Raw genomic sequence first — 19,520 nt, 5'->3', positions numbered from 1 at the left:
TTGAGCGGTTTTAAAATAATTCTAAAGTAATTAAAATTATGGAAGTAATTTTTAAAATTGAATTCTAGCCCAAGTTAATACTTACACAACTATTTTTTGCATGTCTCGTGCTGAAATTAAGTTCTTTATAACTGGATATAATTGCCTATTACTTTATCCTAGATCAGTGATGGCTAACCTTTTTGCCATTGCGTGCCAAAAGCGGGGGGAGTGCTGGGTGTATGTGTCACATGTGCGTGCCCACACCCATAATTCTATGCTCCCTGCCCTGCCCCCGTGCAAGCTTGCACAGCACAACCCCCCATACTCCCCCTGCTTTTGGCATGTGATGGCATGGTGGGCCCAGTAGACCAGTTTTTCTCTCTCCCCGGCCTCCAGAGCCTTTCTAGGAGCCTGGGGAGGGCGAAAATGGGCTCCCCTCTCCCCGGAGGCCCTCCAGAGGCCGGAAATGGCCCATTTGCTGATTTCCAGTAGGCCCAGAAGGCCCCAAAATCAGCTGGCGGAGCTGAGCTCACGTGACCACCAATATGGCTCCGCGTGCCACAGGTTTGCCATGACGGTCCTAGATTAACAGCAGAGAAAATGTAGCTGACTGTGACATTGCCGTGATTTCTTTAACGAATGAATATCTTGGTGAACTCATCAGTAAAATATCCTATCATTTAATTAGGAAACAGATGAATATAGTGTTTTAAGTACAAAGCCCTGCCACTTCTCTTGGGATTACATTTGATGCTGGAGTGAGGCATGTACACGTAAATAAAGAGAGAAAGGGACGAAAATCATAGGGTGGTTCATTGGTTTGGGAAATACTACAGAGAAAATAGAGATCTCTTTAATTCATATTGGATGATTTGGAATCCAGAGCAAGATCTTGTGACATAGTGTAACCTTGTAGCTGATTGTTTGTGGGTGTTTTATTTTTATATCAGCAATTCTCAGAAGAGCATTGCAATATGTAGTTCAACTCGAAAAGAAGGACTTGCACGCACAGATGTTTTAACACAGTGTTTCTCAACATTGGCAACTTTAAAATGTGTAGATTTCAACTCCCAGGATTCCCCAACCACCCATGCACCCCTGGAGAGACATTTTTCTTTCTCTGCCCTTTCATCCAGCCATTATGGGTGAAACCCAGGGGTGAAATGCTACCAGATCGGGTGAATTGGTAGTGATAAAATCTACCAGTTTGGGCGAACCAGTATTTCCAACAATCAGGTGTGCTGTGCGATTTAGATTCACTAGAAAGCAGGAAATCCTGCTTTTTAGCGAATCTAAATTGAGTGGCACAGCTTCCCCCCCCCCCCATCGCTGTTCTACTTACCTTGTTAAGCCTCCTTTTCCCACATAAAGGACAAGTTTGGCATGCATTGTGCATGTGCACAGCGAGTATACCGCATGCTTTGGCGCACACCCTGCATACAATCCATGGAGGATTTCACCACTGGTGAAACCTATATCTGGATATATATGTAAAATATGTGTATTTTGTAGCTTTTGTTTAACACATTTTTTAAAAAAAATATGTGGGTAGTTATGGCAATATTCTCTTCTGTTTCACTTAATTGTTTTTAAAAATGAGATCTGAGGTCATCCACTATGTTATAGAAAAACGAGCCTGTTTCTCGTTAATAACTGTGAGAGGAAGGTCTCAGAAGAGGATCCTGATTCTGAATTTCAGTCAAAATCATGCTAATAAATAAATAATGAGTAAATATATACTTAAAATGGCACATTTATATCGTATTGTAAACTTGCTTTCCCAAACATTTCAACAGAAGTTGTGTTTATATCAGCATGATTTCCTAAGCCAGACAAAAACATTAGTCTTTGTTTTGACATTTATAAAACTATTCTTTTGGATATAGCAAGTGTTGAAAATTGCCCTTTTTGATTGCCAAATTATTCCTGTTCCATAGCAACCCTTTTTATAAAATCAACTTTGGAATAAAGGAGGATTTTTCAAATCTTAGTTTCTAATGGAGAAAGTCAGAAGCCTCACCCCTCTTGAACCAGGCATTCCAGATTTTTTATTTTAATGAACAGGTTCTGCATCCTGTAAGAATTTTAAACCCCTTGGTTTAAAGTGTTACAGCAAAGAATAAAACCTATGCATTTTAAGACTTTAATACCTTTTCCTCTATTCTGCTTTTGGCTTTCTTGAATTACATTTCAGGGTTCTCAAGTGATTACCCGAACGAAACACTTCTACAAAACTTTATATTATCCTCTTTTTGCTTGTTACTTTAGTTGGCAGAGAATTTAATCAGCATGACGTAAAACAAACTGGAAAGGAAAAATTAACTGTTCCAGTACTTCACCTTAACATGTACAAATCAGAAAAAAAATTATGCTTCTCCATCTGGTAGCTGATAATTTCAAGACCTTATATGCTGAAGAGATCACAGAATGAGAGAAATTATCCTTTAAGCAAAATACAAACTTAATATAAAGATAGTTTATTTAAAAGGTCTGCTTTATTTTTATAACCAGAAAACTGTCTTCTTAAGGTTAGTTTTGTGTAATGAAACAAGTTACATTTATATTGCTCTTTATTTTCTATTTATGTCCATACTCACAGTTGTTAAAAAAACCTGCTGGAAATTTGGAGAGATTGGGTTTTCATCTGAGTTTATATTGCCACATATATTATATCTTTTAGTTATAGTTTGAAGAGCGTAGAATGCTGTGAAAGAGATAGATTCAAGGTCAGTTTAGAAAAAGAAACTGAAAATAAAACGTTCAAGATTATAATGCTAATCTTAAAACAATGGTGTACTGGAAAATTATATATACCTCTGGTTCATGGATATCAGAAAAAAATTATATACAAAAGTAACTTAAAGAATCAGGGAGTTGAAGCAGTTTTTAACTCTTCAAGGATATTTCACAGATTTGTATTCATTGATTAAAGATAATAATAAGTTTTTCTCCATATTTCATATTACCTGTACTAAGCATCATCCAATAAAGCTAATTGACAGGAGAATCAAGACAGGTAAAATAATGTATTAATTCATACAGCACATTATTGAATCGTAATGAATGGGCTAAGTGGGACCTTTGTCTGTTTCTTAAAACAAATTGACATGTATATTTGTTTTCCACAGTTTGCAATTTTATGTCTCATGAGAAGTGCCTGAAGTATGTGAAGATACCTTGCTCATCTATTGCTCCAAGTCTTGTAAGGGTAAGTTGCTCATGCTTTGGGAAAAGCTTAATATCAAGTGGGGTGTAACTGGACAGTTGCTGCATGGGAGATTCAGGTTCTAGTCTATGATCAGCCACAGAAGCTGACTGGGTGACTTTGATTCAGTCACTTTCTCCATCACAACTATTTCATAGAGTTGCTGTTGTGGAAATAAGGGGTGGAGGTGCTATGTTTCCTGGGCTCACACAAATCTGCCCTGCACAGCTAATAAACATATTTGAGAAAAGATAAATTTTGTTTAAGTTCTTCCTGATAAATGCTGTATAGTGCTCCATGTCACATTTTGCCCTTTGACTCTTGATAGCTGCACAGTCATACTATCCAATTCATCTCATATCATTCTTAGAAAAACCTTTTCACGTCTCTTTGGCTGTCATGTTAACGAAAACAGTCACAATAGATGTTCCTTTGATTATCGGACAATCACTATATTATATTTGCCCCTCCCCAATTGGATCAGTTGGATGGTTTATGTTCTGTGAGACCCAACAAACCCTGGTTGACTATCCTGGCTTAGCATTACACACAAAAATGGGCAACATTCTATGTTAATGTATACAATGTTTTCTATGCCTGAAAATATTCCTTCTATTTTTAATGTAAAGATAATAGGAAGTTTACTTTCTGATATATAAATGTAATCAAAGTAGCCACATTTATCCAGAATTATTGTCATAATTTTGGTAATTCTGGGATTTTAGAAGTACCGTACTTGTGAGTCATTGGAAGCCATGATGATCAAAATGAAAATGAAGAGAAACATTTTGATGATATATGTTATGTGATGATATATATGTTGTAGAGTTTGGCCAAATACTAGTCTAGTACCTAAACCTAAGCCAAAATTGGCATGTTTTCTTTTTGTGTTGCATAATATATGAAATCATGTTTTATGTATTAGTGCTGTGTGGGAACTAGATTACCGGGGCAAACTGTTAAAAATAGAGCCTTTAAAAAATACTGATTTATTGTTGTGGGGAATTCATCTCTGATATGAGGTAAGTTAATATCAAATTGACATACCCATATATACAAGAATACAAGCCAATCATTCAGTTTATGTAATTATTATTTATTAGACTACTACTTATAGGGATTTTTGTTGAATAGTTATTGGTGGTGGCCATTCCATTGTTGTTATAATCAAGAATGGGTTGGAGATCCTAACTTACTTTCCTGTCTGGTGGTAAAGGTTGAAGAAAATCTTTAGATGATAAAATGGTATCGCTAGAATGAATACAGGTAGTCCTTTTACTTTGATTATTGTGCTACTTATAAGCTATAGTTTTATTTGAGGATGTGGTATCCTCCACCCACCCACTATCTCCCAGTAACTTATATAAGAGAAAAATAGACTGGTAAACACTGAGATAGTAGTAGATGTGATGTGGATATAGAAGGCTGCAGGGTTTAATCTCTGACATTTTTGAAGGTTTTGGAGTCTTCAGCACTAGAAGATATCATGAAATGTCTCAGCTACTTCTGTTTATTAAAATGAATCTCCTCCAATTCAACTTTAATTCCTAATGACTTCATGGATATCTTGGCCACAGTAAGGAAGTGGCTTGTTATTACCTTCTTCGGAGATGTTTCTCAACTGCTCTATTTTAGTACCCATCCAGACTTAATGCTGTTTGCTTTCCAAACCAAGATGTGGTCCCTATTAATTACATTTTCCTAACGAAGTATCTTCTTTGGTAGAGAACAGCTGTGGATTAGCTGCGTGAAGCAAATATTCAGCTTGGTTCTTAATACTTAAAAAATAACAGAAAGCTTAATGGCAATTTATTTTGTGGGTGAAAAATGTTTATTTATATACTCTAATCCCATTCCAGATTATATAAAGTGGCTATTTTTGGAAGCTGTGGCACATGAAGGGTGTTAAAAGACATTTTTCCTAGTGGATTCTTAGACCATTTTAATATTGCAAATCATAAATTGCATTTTTAAATTATAATTTAAAGGTTGATGAAAATCTGGCAATGGATCAATTTCAACTAAATTTTTAGCTCCATGTTAATTGAAACTGGACCATCTCTCTATCTTACTGAACATGGCGCTCTGAAGCAGGATATGGAATTCAAGGTCAAATGAAGTCTTGTGAACTCAGATGGTTGGCATGAATAAGATAAGTTTTGTGTCAACAACTTTCAGAGAATTATGGAGTTAGCATACTATGACTAATCTGTTGCTTGGACTTAGTTACAAGCTGGCTCTAACTCATGATGTTTAAGAAGCTTTTTGTGAGCAGCTTGTATTGGTAAGTTTCAATGGCTATTTTTGAGTATAAGTATCCATATGATTCTTCTTGGGGATTCCTTCTCAAATAATGTTGAATTCAAATGTCAGTTCATTTATTTTATTTATTTATTTATTTAATCATATTTTTATACCGCCCTATCTCCCAAGGGACTCAGGGCGGTTTACAGCCTAGTAAAACATACATATAAATACAAGTTAAAACCCCAATTTAAAAAACTTATTTAAATACGGCCGAATATTAAAACCACAATAAAATAATAAAACCCCGTTAAAACCAAATTTAAAATTTAAAATTCTAGTCCAGTCCTGCGCAGATAAATAGATGTGTCTTAAGCTCGCGGCGAAAGGTTCGAAGGTCAGGAAGTTGGCGAAGTCCTGGGGGAAGTTCGTTCCAGAGGGTGGGAGCCCCCACAGAAAAGGCCCTTCCCCTGGGCGTCGCCAGCCGGCACTGCCTGGCTGACGGCACCCTGAGGAGTCCCTCCCTGTGAGAGCGCACGGGTCAGTGGGAGGCAATCGATGGCAGTAGACGGTCCCGTAAGTAACCCGGCCCAATGCCATGGAGCGCTTTGAAGATAGTTACCAAAACCTTGAAGCGCACCCAAAAGGCCACAGGTAGCCAGTGCAGTCTGCGCAGGAGAGGTGTCACATGGGAGCCACGAGGGGCTCCCTCTATCACCCGCGCAGCCGCATTCTGGACCAACTGGAGCCTCTGGGTGCTCTTCAAGGGGAGCCCCATGTAGAGAGCATTGCAGTAATCCAGACAAGATGTCATGAGAGCATGAGTGACCGTGCATAGGGCATCCCGGTCTAGAAAGGGGCGCAACTGGCGAACCAGGCGAACCTGGTAAAAAGCTCTCCTGGAGACGGCCGTCAAGTGGTCTTCAAAGGACAGCCGTCCATCCAGGAGAACGCCCAATGTTGCGCACCCTCTCCATTGGGGGCAATGACTCGCCCCCAACAGTCAGCCGCAGCTGCAGCTGACTGTACCGGGGTGCCGGCATCCACAGCCACTCTGTCTTAGAGGGATTGAGCTTGAGCCTGTTTCTCCCCATCCAGACCCGTTCATGACTTTGTGATATTGGTTTGACTGAAACTGTTATGCCATGGCTGCTTTAAAACAACTTTTATTGTAGGTACACTACCCTTCTTCAGTATTTTCAGTGCTCCTGAACACTTTCCCTCCTCCTTGATAATTATTTAATTGCTCTAACAGAATTGGATGAGTGCTGCTTCTCCACGTGTCTAATATTTATTGCGAAGGAGGTAAATTAATGGAACTATACTATTATTTTTTAATATAATTATTCTTAAATGGATGTAAATGGATTGCTTTCAGAGTGCCGCAAAACACTCTAATAAACTACAGCATTTAAAATGGAACGTTTGCACCTAGAAAAGGTATATGTTGATTGAAGTGAACATAGCAGTTGAATAAGTTCTGATTGGAACATCATCAGACATCAGTCTGGGTATTTTGATAAGCAGAATATCTTGAAGTGAGAAAGCTCATTTTTGTGTGGATCAGTTGTTTAGGCAGACTGTTGACTGTACATACCAGTATATCCCCAACTGCCCCTTTGTAGCTTTGATCCCTGTAGTGGGTGAGACCTACATTTTCAGTCCATTTTTATTGTTTCAAGGGAAGGGGTTAAGGTTTCCCTTTTCAGTTCCCAATTTGTTTTTCTGATTAGAATGAATTTGGGAAAGAAATCTCTACAACTTCATTTAGAAGTTACTATTGCTATTAGAACATGAAGCAGCACATATTAAATGAACAGATGGCTCCTATCACTTCTTAAGCAAACATATATTCGTTTCATATTTCTAAGATCAGCCTTAGCCCTGAGCTTGAATGTAACTGGCTAATTCCTGATTTCTCAACTTGTAGCCAATGTCTTGCAAGTCCTGATTTTGAGTATTCAGAATAATGTCAAAAAACTGAGCTTGAAACGGGACTTGTCCCGTTCACATTTTTAACTCCTGTGGTTGAATTCTGCCATTGTATCTTCGTGTTTTCAAGATCATTCTTAGTTCTTTCTAAACAAAACTCCTTTCAAATAAGATCAGATATGACACAGCTATTCTTCTGCACTTTGTTCAAGACTAAGGAAATAGGCTTTGAGAAAGTTGGCACATATTCAGCTCTTTTTTAGTTACCCTAATGTTGAAAAACTTCAACTATGGCTGTTTCATCTGTTTTTCAGAAACTAGATTATCTTTGTTTTTGATAGACAGTTCAAGACAGTCCATTAATTGGATCCTGTGAGAGGGTTAATTTGGTTTCAAATCCTGCATTCATTTTCTTCCTCTTTGCCCTCTTAGATGGACAGAGAGTGAGGACTTGATTGTTAATATGTATGCCATCCACAGAGTTATATAACTCCTTTTATAATACGGTAAGGTCTGGTTTAAAATTTTAAAACTATATATATATTGTATATACAGTATGTGTGTGCAGTATATGTATTTGCATTACATATCCCAACAACTATGCAACTATTTAATGTGTTACATTACTGGAATATTTTTGTGTTCAGTAATTTATGCAAATAGAATATCTACTTTGTCTTTTGGAACCAAAAGGCCACAACGTTCCAACAGGAAGATGTAGCCAAGCAACAGATAAAAGCAGAGATAGGAGAATTCTTGCCATTGTGTCATTCATGTCTGTCGGTCTGTCTGTCGGTCTGTCTGTCTATAGTACTTAGTGTTACAACTTGGAATTCTCTTTCAGAACCAAGTACCTGCCCTCCCTGCCTCAGATGCATGGAGATTGTAATTCCTAGTCAGGATGTACTTTTAGAGGAAGATGCTAGATATGGGTTTCTTAGGTGGCTTTTTGAGTTTGCCTGCAGACTCAGAAAAATCTGCTGGACGGAAAAAAAAAAAGACGGAAAACCTGGTGCAAGTTTAGATCCCACTAACATTTTCTTTTGGAATATTAATTTGTAACTAAAAGCATGAATTCAATGATTATTAATAGTTCTTTTCTTTCCACTGGATATATGAGATCTCCTAAGAAACCAAGTAACCCCCTGAAGGGCCGGGATAGCTCAGGCCGTTAAGAAGCCTGTTATTAGAACACAGAGCCTGCAATTACTGCAGGTTCAAGCCCGGCCCAAGGTTGACTCAGCCTTCCATCCTTTATAAGGTAGGTAAAATGAGGACCCAGATTGTTGGGGGGGCAATAAGTTGACTTTGTAAAAAATATACAAATAGAATGAGACTATTGCCTTATACACTGTAAGCTGCCCTGAGTCTTCGGAGAAGGGCGGGATATAAATGTAAAAAAACAACAACAAAAAACCTTCAGCATCATAAACCAATGTAGGAATTTTGGCCCTTAAGAGACCAAAAAAACCACAAAACATTTTAGTCACCCTTCTGCAGAAGTCATACACAAACACACACTGGGTGAGAATAATACCAATGTTTAGCACATTTGCCACTGACAGGATTTCCTAATACATTATAACCTTGGTGATACCGTTCAACATCAAAGAGCCAATCCCGAGAAAAATCAGTCATCTCACTGAAATGGTTCAACCTAGTGCACCTAAATTCGGTCCTTGTATAGAGTAAACCAATGCATCTCCCAAGAAATCTGAAGAATTAAATTGGCCACTCTGGGGACTAAGTGTACATAAAAATCTGATCTCCAGCAAAGGAAGAAATAAAATTTAAAAAGAACAAAACTCCCTGTCCAATGTGTCCATCTATTCCCAGCCGTATCACTAAGCTGCTACAAAAATTTCACTCATCTTCCAATAAGAACAAGAGCGTTGTTAAGACAAATTAAGCTCACTACAGAAAGCATATGGCCAAGGAAAAACAAGAATTGGAAATGAGCCTCACAACTGGAGTGACCAGTTTCTGAAGGGCAGATGAAAACTACGACCTGACCTACAACAGCTGTAGAGAGACATACCCAAAGCCCCTCAGCTGATTGCTGTCTCTTATGTTTTTCAAGAGTAAATGAAGGGTGACTAAACCAAACATTGTAGTAATACCGGTAATAGTATCAGTAATTTAGTATTTTACTACACATGCTAATTCAATGGCAAAACTCAGAACTTTGAATAACCACTCAATAACCTTTTTTTGTTTTATTTTGTCTTGCCAGATAGAGCAAATAGGGAAGATTCCTGTCAAAATCTCTTTTCCAGAAATGTTGGAAAATAAAAATAGAAACCTAACACAAAAGCTCAAGTACAGCTATGTACGGGTAGTCCTTGACTTACAGCCACAATTGAGGCCAAAATTTATTTTATTAAGTGAAACATTTGTTAAGTGAGTTTGCCCCATTTTATAACTTTTCTTGCCACAGTTGTTAAGTGAATCACTGCAGTTGTTGAGTTAGTAACAGGATTGTTAAGTGAATCTGGCTTCTCCATTGACTTTGCTTGTCAGAAGGTCGCAAAAGGTGATCACATGACCCCAGGTAACTGCAACGGTCATAAATATAAACCAGTTGCCAAGTGTCTGAATTTTGATCATGTGTCCTTGGTGATGTTGCAATGATCGTAAGTGTGAAAAGTCACTTTTTCTGTGCTGTTCTAACTTAGAACGGTCACTAAATGAACTGTTGTAAGTTGAGGACTACTTGCACTGAATACCAATGAAGGTGATGCAAAGAAGGGAATTGTCCACTCAAGCATTAAAACATCTCTTCTTACTCTAAATAAGACTAACAAATGATTATACTTCCCTCTTATAGTTGGGAAAAAAACCCTCCCTAACAAACTGTGAACATTATTGTCATCCAAGGCCTTAGGCTTTAGCAAAAACGCTTTGATATAATTTTTTCAAACTGACCATCTGCTCAACAAATATACTTCAGTTATATGAGCATTTTATGAATAATAGATCATGGAAGCAATATACAAATCCGCAGAAACATACATTGTGGACCTTTAGATCGTATAGTACAGAAAACTAGAGCAGATTCCTCAAGAGAGTTTTTCTACCTTAGCAAGTTTAAGATGTATAGAATTCAATTCCCAGAATTCCCCAGGGAGCAATGCTAGATACAGGTCAAAGTTGTAGATACAGGCTAAGAAACATGGGCTCAAGTATTAGTATAGAATATACCCTTTTCTGTTGAAACGTTATAAGAAGTTTTCAGTCATATTTATATTTCTATTTTGAATAGGATAGCACATGCATTTGTTTAACTATTTCAAATTTATATTATCCCTATACATAATGTCTTCTAATCAGAGAGATAAAATGTGCTATAATGGTCTTTCTAAGAAATAATTGGTTAAGATGTGCATGTTTACATCAGGTCTTATTCTTCATCCAAAAACAATATTTATGTTAACTCCATTTATGGATTAATATTTTATTTCACTAGTTTGCAGCTGCTTTTACTTGTCTCCAGTGTTGCTTGTTTACAGTGTAAATATAGAGCATGAAACAATCCTTTTTGAAGCCAGAATTACGTTTCTAAGGATTCTGACCTCAAATAGATTTATGTGTTTTTATTGATATTAGATATGTTCCCTGTTTTGAGAGTCTTTTAAGATAATGCTAGTGTGCATTCTTTCTTGTTAGTATAGCAGTTACTAAATTGTACGACGCTTGTTGAAATTATGCTCTAGATCAGAGGTCTGCAAACTTGGCTCTTTTAAGACTTGGGGACTTTAACTCCTAGAGTTAAACTCTGGGAGTTGAAGTCCATAAGTCTTAAAAGAGCCAAGTTTGCAGACCCCTGCTCTAGATCTTGGATAGTTATTTGCGCACTGGATTAATATGTCGTTTTTGTGCAGATACGTCTTAGGTCAAATTAAGCCATTCCTTGTTCTGTCTAACTGTTTGGTATGAACTGACTTCCTGCTGACTTTAACTAGAAGCCCATACATACATATATATGTATCTTTGTGTTTGCGTGTGCATTTCAGTCATGCGTATCATTGTTTAAACCTGTCAGCATAATGAGAATTTGAAAAGCAAGGGAACCCCCTACAAAAATAGAAACAGGAAGTTTAACTGCTGAAGATAGCTGAAAATAGAACAGGCATCTTTGTCCCCCAAACAGCTGTTAATGCTTCCATTTTCTAGAGTTAAGCCACATTATTGTTTTTGCTTTGTGGACTTTTAAAAAGCGCCTTTTCTATAAAAGCTAATAACTCTTTTGAACAGTGTGTGTCAGGCATACATATTTTCATTTTTCTCTGTGTTATTTCTGATTTAACATAAGGCCAAAATTCTGTTTTGCATACTATACCTTTTGGCTCAAGGACATAATGGAGAGATCTATGATGTGAAAGTTGTAGAGCATATATAAATATATAAGTGGCCCTGTATTTGTGAACCATTGTTTGCAGGATGGTAAATAAACACTTGGGAGTGTTTGTTCTGGGAGTGTATAAAACAGCATTTCAGTTTTATATTTTAACAACATAACAGAATTGGAAGGGACTATGGAGATCTTCTAGTCCAACCTGCTGCTCAAGCAGGAATACCCTATAATATTCTGGACAAATGGCTACCCAATCTTTCCTTAAAAACCTCCAGTGATGGGCCACTTACAACTTCTTAAGGAAAGCGGTTTCACTGGTTAATTGTTCTCATAGTTAGGAAGTTTCTCCTTAAGTCCAGGTTGTTTCTCTCCTTGATTAGTTTCCATTCATGCTTCTTGTCCTGCCTTCTGGTGCTTTGGAGAATAGGGTCTTCCTTGTGGCAACCCCTCAAATATTGGAATACTGCTATTATGTCGCCCTTACTCTTCTTTTCACTAGACTAGACATACCCAAAGCCTGCAACAATTCTTTATATGCTTTAACCTCCAGTCCCTTAATCATCTTTGTTGCTCTTCTCTGCAGTCTCAAAATCTTTTTTATGTTGTGGCAATCCAAAACTGGATGCAATATTCCAAATATGGTTCTACCAAGGCATTATAAAGTGGTTATAACACTTCAAACGATCTTGATTAGTATTAGTATCATAAATGTATATGATGAACATGGTCTAAATTGAGAATATTTCATACTTTAAGCAACAGCAAGGCCATGGAAACTGAATATCCTTGTCGCATCCACATATGACATTTTCTTGTGTTAAAATCCTACTCAATTAGATTTGGCGTGCATATTATGTTCAGCTGGTATATAGCATGATGCTAAACTCATTCTCCTTTCACAGCTTTAGTTACATGAATGTTGGAATTTTTTGCTTCAAATGTTGATGAACTGCAAACCTTTCTATCATTTGACAGTGGCTAATTTTAATGGTAATTTTTTGGAAACAAGCCATCTTTGTAAAATATGGATTGAAATTTACTTGCTTTCACTAACCAAATGAAAGATGAATGGCATTTTGGTGGTTTGCGTGACCAAATAAACTACTTAATTAAAAATGGAGGTGAAAGCTTTGAAGTCCTTCTAGCTTATGTCTCTGATTATTTAAGGACTTTGGGATAATGCGGTAAAATGCCAATATTAAGTACATGTGTGAGGATGTGATTCAGTGTATTAAAGACAATTACATGGCTTTAAGGCAAAGGCAAGGATGAGATTACATTATCTTTGCAAAGTGATCTTAATGGATTATAAAGACTCTGTTCTAGAAAGGGGCTTCAATAATAAATGAGAACCAAAATTGATATTGCTTGTAGAATTAAAGCAGCTACTTGTCTATAGTGATGATTAAGTACAAGGATAATTGAGGCTTTATGGAGTGAAGGAAGTAAGATTAATCTGAGGGACGAATTTGGCAGAGGGGGTGAAGAAGGGATTAAATCAAGCTGTTAAAACTGGATCCTTCTACTCATTTGCCGAGAATGTGCGGTGATATGCATATCTTGATGCAGAGCTATTTTTGTCCATTCACAAGAAAGACAGTCAACGGAAGGCTCTGATGATTGTCATTTTGGAGAGAAGAGAACCTACTCAATAGTAATTGCATCATCTGATTGCGTAAAATAGGGAGAATATTCCTTTTGCAATGCTTGTGCAACAGAGAGACTTTTATACGTGGGTTATTGGGTCAGGCACAGCTGGCACTATCCCATTCTTATCTTCAGTAATGGAAATATGCTGCTTGGGAATGGGACACTGCCTTTTTTTCTCAGCTGTATTTTTCTTTGCTGCCCTTTTGCCTTTCTGCAGTACACAACTACATCCTCCAACTGCAACTTCATTTATGTATCTCCTTAAAGGGAGATTTCTTTCTTCACTGGGTGGTGTAAAGAGGCTTCTAATTTTTTTCTGATTTTTTTTAAAAATGCATTAATAGAATAGAATAGAATAGAATAGAATAGAATAGAATTTTTATTGGCCAAGTGTGATTGGACACACAAGGAATTTGTCTTGGTGCATATGCTCTCAGTGTACATAAAAGAAAAGATACGTTCATCAAGGTACAATATTTACAACACAATTGATGGTCAATATATCAATATAAATAGAACATCGCTGTTGCACCTCAACGCAAGTATGATGTTTAAATAACTTTTTGTATTACCAGCAAGCTCAGCCTTCTTTTCTGGTTTCACCTGAAGGGAATTGGACATGGCCCATCAAATAATGTGAGGCTGTAAAATTCATAAGCCTTGGCCACAGTCTAGTGAATGAGGATGATGGATCTTAGGCTTTCAATTCCTGGAAATGGGATAGCTCTTACAGAATAATTGCAGGTGGATAGATCTGATATGTTTCCTCCCCCTTGGTAAAGGTTACCAGTTAATTTACTTGGATCTTTTTTGTTCATTTATCAAAGAAAAAGAAGTTCCAGATTTCAGCAGTAGAACTATGACGCTACTGCGCATATGTTATCACCACTCTCTTTATATCAATGATACAACAATCGCCTCCATTCAGTTGCTACGACTCCACCCCGATGCAAGAGATTACAGCAGGGGTGAAATCCAGCAGGTTCTGACAGGCTCTAGAGAACCGGTAGCGGAAATTTTGAGCAGTTCGGAGAACCAGCAAATACTACCTCTGGCTGGCCCCAGATGGAGTGGGAATGGAGATTTTACAATATCCTTCCCCCAGGAGTGGGGAGGGAATGGGGATTTTGTAGTATCCTTCCCCTGGAGTGGGTTGGAAATGGAGATTTTGCAGTATTCTTCCCCTGGAGTGGGGTGGGAATGGAGATTTTGCAATATCCTTCCCCTGTGATACCCACCAAGCCACGCCCACCAAGCCACACCACACCCACCAAGCCATGCCCACAGAACCAGTAGTAAAAAAATTTGAATTTCACCACTGGATTTTGTTGTTGTTGTTAGTTGTGAAGTCGTGTCCGACCCATCGCGACCCCATGGACAACATTCCTCCAGGCTTTCCTATCCTCTACCATCCTCTGGAGTCCATTTAGGCTCTCGCCTACTGCTTCAGTGACTCCATCCAGCCACCTCATTCTCTGTCGTCCCTTTCTTCTTTTGCCCTCAGTCTTTCCCAGCATTAGGCTCTTCTCCAGTGAGTCCTTCCTTCTCATTAGCTGGCCAAAGTATTTCAGTTTAATCTTCAGGATCTGGCGTTCTAAAGAGCAGTCAAGGTTGATCTCCTCTAGGACTGACTTATTTGTTCGCCTTGCAGTGCAAGGGTCTCGCAGGAGTCTTCTCCAGCACCAGAGTTCAAAGGCCTCAATTCTTTGGCGCTCAGCATTTCTTATGGTCCACAGCCATACATTGCAACTGGGAAAACCATAGCCTAGACTATACGCACTTTTGTTTTCAGGGTGATGTCTCTGCAGTTTAGTATGCTGTCTAGATTTGCCATAGCTTTCCTCCACAGGAGCAAGTGTCTTTTAAATTCTTGGCTGCAGTGATCTTGGAGCCCAGGAAAATAAAATCTGTCACTACCTCCATTTCTTCACCATCTATCTGCCAGGAATTGAGAGGGACGGATGCCATGATCTTAGTTTTCTTAATGTTGAGTTTCAAGCCAACTTTTACACTCTCCTCCTTCACCCGCATCAAGAGGCTTTTTAGTTCCTCTTCGCTTTCTGCCATTAGAGTGGTATCATTTGCATATCTGAGGTTGTTGATATTTCTCCCGGAAATCTTAATTCCAACTTTTGATTCATCCAGCCCCGCCTTTCTCATGATGTGCTCTGCATATAAGTTAAATAGGCAGGGCGATAGTGTACAGCCTTGCCGGACTCCTTTCCCAATTTTGAACTAGTCAGTGGTTCCGTGTCCAGTTCTCACTGTTGCTTCTTGACATGCATACAGGTTTCTCAGGAGACAAATAAGATGGTCTGGTACTCCCACCACTGGATTACAGGGTAGTTAAAAGAATAAAAGTAAATAAATCAAGTCAGAACACTGGCCGTGCAGTTTTTTCTAATGGTCCAAACTGAAGTCCTAGTGGCTACCTGGAATGAGAGGGCATTGGGGCCTCTGGATTGGATCACACCCAAGTAGCCCCCTCCTTACCCAGGGATCTTGGAACTCTCCTTCATTTACAGAGGAGTTGAGGGAGATCAGTGTCTGAAAGATACCTGGAGTGCTATTGAAGACCAATGAGAAGTGAATTACCGTATTTTTCAGAGTATAAGCTGCAGCGGAGTATAAGACGCAGCTTAGTTTTTGGGGAGGAAAATGGGGGGGGGGGAAATCTGCCTACCAGGTATTCATCTGGCTAGTGTCCTTAGTCTGGTCAGCTTCAGCACATTAGTTTGACCATGGGGATGCTGCAATGGTCATGAGTGTGGAAAATGGTCATAAGTCTTTTTTCCAGTGTCGTCGTAACTGAATGGTCATTAAACAAACTATTGTAAGTCGAGGATTACCTGTACGATATGTATGATATCCTTCTGGACTGAGTCCAGAGTTTGGGGATGGGCTGCCTACATCTGAGACCTTTTTCTGGAGTTCTATTTGTTTAATATCTGGAAGAGAAGGCTGGGCTAGAGATCCCATCAACAAAGAAATTGACCTCATGATCAGACTTTCTTGGTGATAGCCCCCCTCCTTTGGAACAGCTTCTCTCTGGATACCTGAGTTACCCAGTCCATGTTACATTTTCAAAATTATTAATTCTCAGCACAAGTACTTCCAGAAGGCATTTCGAAATTATTCAAAAAATATATATTTTCCCTTAGTGGTGAGGATTGATGGCAATTTGTTACTCTTCTTCCAGTTTTATCTCTATTGTACGTAATGCCTTGTAAGCAGTTTGGAGTCCTGGGAAATTGAGAGGTGTATAAATTGAAGCAAAAAAGAAATAAATGAACCAGTAACATAGTTATAGTTTTTTTTCCAATTCTTAATGCACGGAAGAGGCTCAGTAAATTGTTTTACCATCTACTTTCATTCAGTTGCCTTCACCCTTGTCCCGTATTTCAACTTCTGGGCTCCAGATCACAGTGGTAGACAGAAAATACTTCTCATTTACTATATCAAAGCAAGCTGTTGTCATAGGTCTTTTTGCTCTCTGGCGTTCTGTAAATAATTAGACTTGCATATCCCCATTATTTTCTCTTCGCCATGTAGTTCCTGGATTAATGTACAGTACGTTGACCGTCATTGGGCTGCTATAACTTTGTTTTGTGATGTTTTAGTTAATTTTTGATAGTTTGATGAACTACATAAAAAAGAAATGATTAGTAGGTATTAGTAGCTGCCCTTAAAGATAAGGTTGGCATTTCCTACAGCAGCTTGCATTTCTTCCTTACTCCTTATGGTATTTTTAGTTGCTTCATACATTAGACAATTTCTATGACTCACTGATCGACCTTAGGCCTCACCAACTTCACAAAACATTATGCAAATAACAGTGGGTACTAAAACTGTGTGGGCTATTTTGCACAGCTTGGGGGAAAGCAGAATGCAATTCTAATAAGTAACGAAATCAGTACATAACCCGTCATCTCAAAATATACCAAGTGCTAGCGCTGGTAATGTCATTATTTAATATTTATAAAGGCTGTATAGCAAATCTACAAATGCTGTCTTCAATATACAATCTTATTCCAGACGTTCTACTTTAAAATCCAGAAATAAAGAATATTTATGTATTAAATTTCTACATTACCCATCTCATCTCAAGTGACTGTCAAATTAGCTGGTTTAAAAACAGAATTAAGGTGAACACAGGATTATGTTCACCCAAGTCAAGAAATTGGAAATTAAAACAGATGCCTCGGTTATAGATATATCTCATCACATTAATGATGTCATATAAAATGTTGACTTAAGTCAATTTGGTAACATTTTTTAGCCAAGGATAAATTTACATTTTGAGAGTAAGTGATGATTACATATACAAAATGGCAGGGGTATCTCCCAATTTTCAGTATAATTGCCATTGTGGACACGAGGAAGTCAGAAATTGCACGAAAAGTCAAATCAGTCCAGAAAGAATCCCACTTGCCCAAAACCTTTGTGGAGAAGGTTGTATAAGATCTGTACCCGGTGAATAATTTTTGCTTCCCCGAGATTTGGGCTGACTGAACAAGGGAAAGTAAGGGTAGGTGGAAAACTAATTATAGATAAACATAGCTTTGACTCTACGGTATCATTACTGATTGTGGGGTATTTATTTGCCAAGGCAGCAACCTCAGTTTCTAAAATCCCTGACTGTGGAATTTGACTGAATTTGAGGTAGCTGTAATTCTGGACTTTTTCTACTGAATTTCCTTGATTTTTGTCAAGGAATTTATCAGTATTGATTTATCGCTCCAAGCTTCTTCCCTGGTTTCTCTGGTAAATCAGCTTGTGTGATAAATAGGATTTGTTAATGATGTATAGTTCATATTTTTAATGTTTCCAACAATAAATGTAATTAATAATGTTTCTTAATGAGAAGAAATTAATATAGTATTTGGTTGATTATTTGCCATCAAGTTGATATTGATTGTTAGCAGCCACATAGATTTTTGGCTCCTTCTGAATGTTGTATTTATATACTCATGGGAAAATGGAGCTTTGGCTTCTGAATGAGCATTAACCAAATGCATAGCAATTAAAATATATATGCAACATAAACTGCTGTGCAATATGTAGTTAATCCATAATTTTTCCCCCTGCAGGTTCCAGTTGCACATTGTTTAGGACCCATAGGACATTATAAGAGAAAATTCTGTTCTGTGTGCAGAAAGCAGTTGGAAAGTCCAGCATTTCGCTGTGAAGGTAAACTCCAAAGAGATTGGATTATACTACTAGTCAGCATAGCTTAATTTATTTTATTTATTTATTTACTTTGTCACACAGTATATATAAGCATAAGTATGAAATAACTATACAATATATAAGCATATATGTAAGTATGAGTATGTAATAACTATATTAATATTAATTAATTTTAATTAATTAATCTATATTAATTAATTTCATTGTTAACTCCTTTTTTCCTGATTCCGATCTATGTTTTTCTATGAAAAGAAAATGTACGAGTGTTTTTTTGATCTTTAAAGAAAGTCCGAAGACTTGCTGGAAAAAAATTCAAAAGGAAACCTGTATTCTCCCTTGCTTTGGAGTTGTGTCTGTCAATGAAACATATTCCTTTGTGTTTCATGACATTTACCATTGAACGGGGAACTTATGCTTACTGTGTATAAAAATTAGAATTAGAATCATTTATTTTGCCAAATATGATTAGACAGACAAGGAATTTGTCTCTGATGCAGAAGTTTTCATTGTACGTGCAAACCAACAGATAGGGGAGGAGTAAAGAAGATAATAAGAAGGATAAATGATAATAATACAGCCATACTACATTGGTAAATATACGGTATATGAGTGGCTCCCAACCTTTTGGGCACTAGGACCAGTTTTGTGGCGAGAGGTTCTTCCGCAGATTGGAAGGAGCGTGGTTTCACATGCTGCTTACATCCCTGATGACGGCTTCACTTGTTTGCGCGACCTGGTTTGTGGCATGCCACGGACTGGTGCCGGTCCATGGACTGGGGGTTGGGGACCTCTGCTGTAGATAGATGTTAGACAACACTGTGAAATTTAGGTGTTTAGCATATCACCTAATTTAAATAACTTTTAAATTTGTATTCAGAATACTTTACTTACAAATTCTACAACGATAAACCAGTTGGAATCGTTTTTTAAAGGTTATCTTGGAAAGAAGTAAATATAGAGATG

General features: G+C 37.8%; 1 protein-coding gene across 2 annotated transcripts in view; it reads left to right on the top strand.

The window, feature by feature from the left end:
• The window catches only part of DGKQ (diacylglycerol kinase theta), a 104,175-nt gene that overhangs the window by 20,854 nt on the left and 63,801 nt on the right, over window positions 1-19,520 (top strand). For both annotated transcript variants that reach the window (XM_058166937.1, XM_058166936.1), the window contains exons 2-3: window positions 3,111-3,190; window positions 18,458-18,557. In XM_058166937.1, the coding sequence (XP_058022920.1) occupies window positions 3,111-3,190; window positions 18,458-18,557 (180 nt within the window). The remainder of the gene's footprint in view (window positions 1-3,110; window positions 3,191-18,457; window positions 18,558-19,520) is intronic.

This window comes from Ahaetulla prasina, chromosome 2, assembly GCF_028640845.1.
Source record: "Ahaetulla prasina isolate Xishuangbanna chromosome 2, ASM2864084v1, whole genome shotgun sequence".
Taxonomy (NCBI): domain Eukaryota; kingdom Metazoa; phylum Chordata; class Lepidosauria; order Squamata; family Colubridae; genus Ahaetulla; species Ahaetulla prasina.
This window is presented reverse-complemented; position numbering and strand designations above follow the sequence as displayed.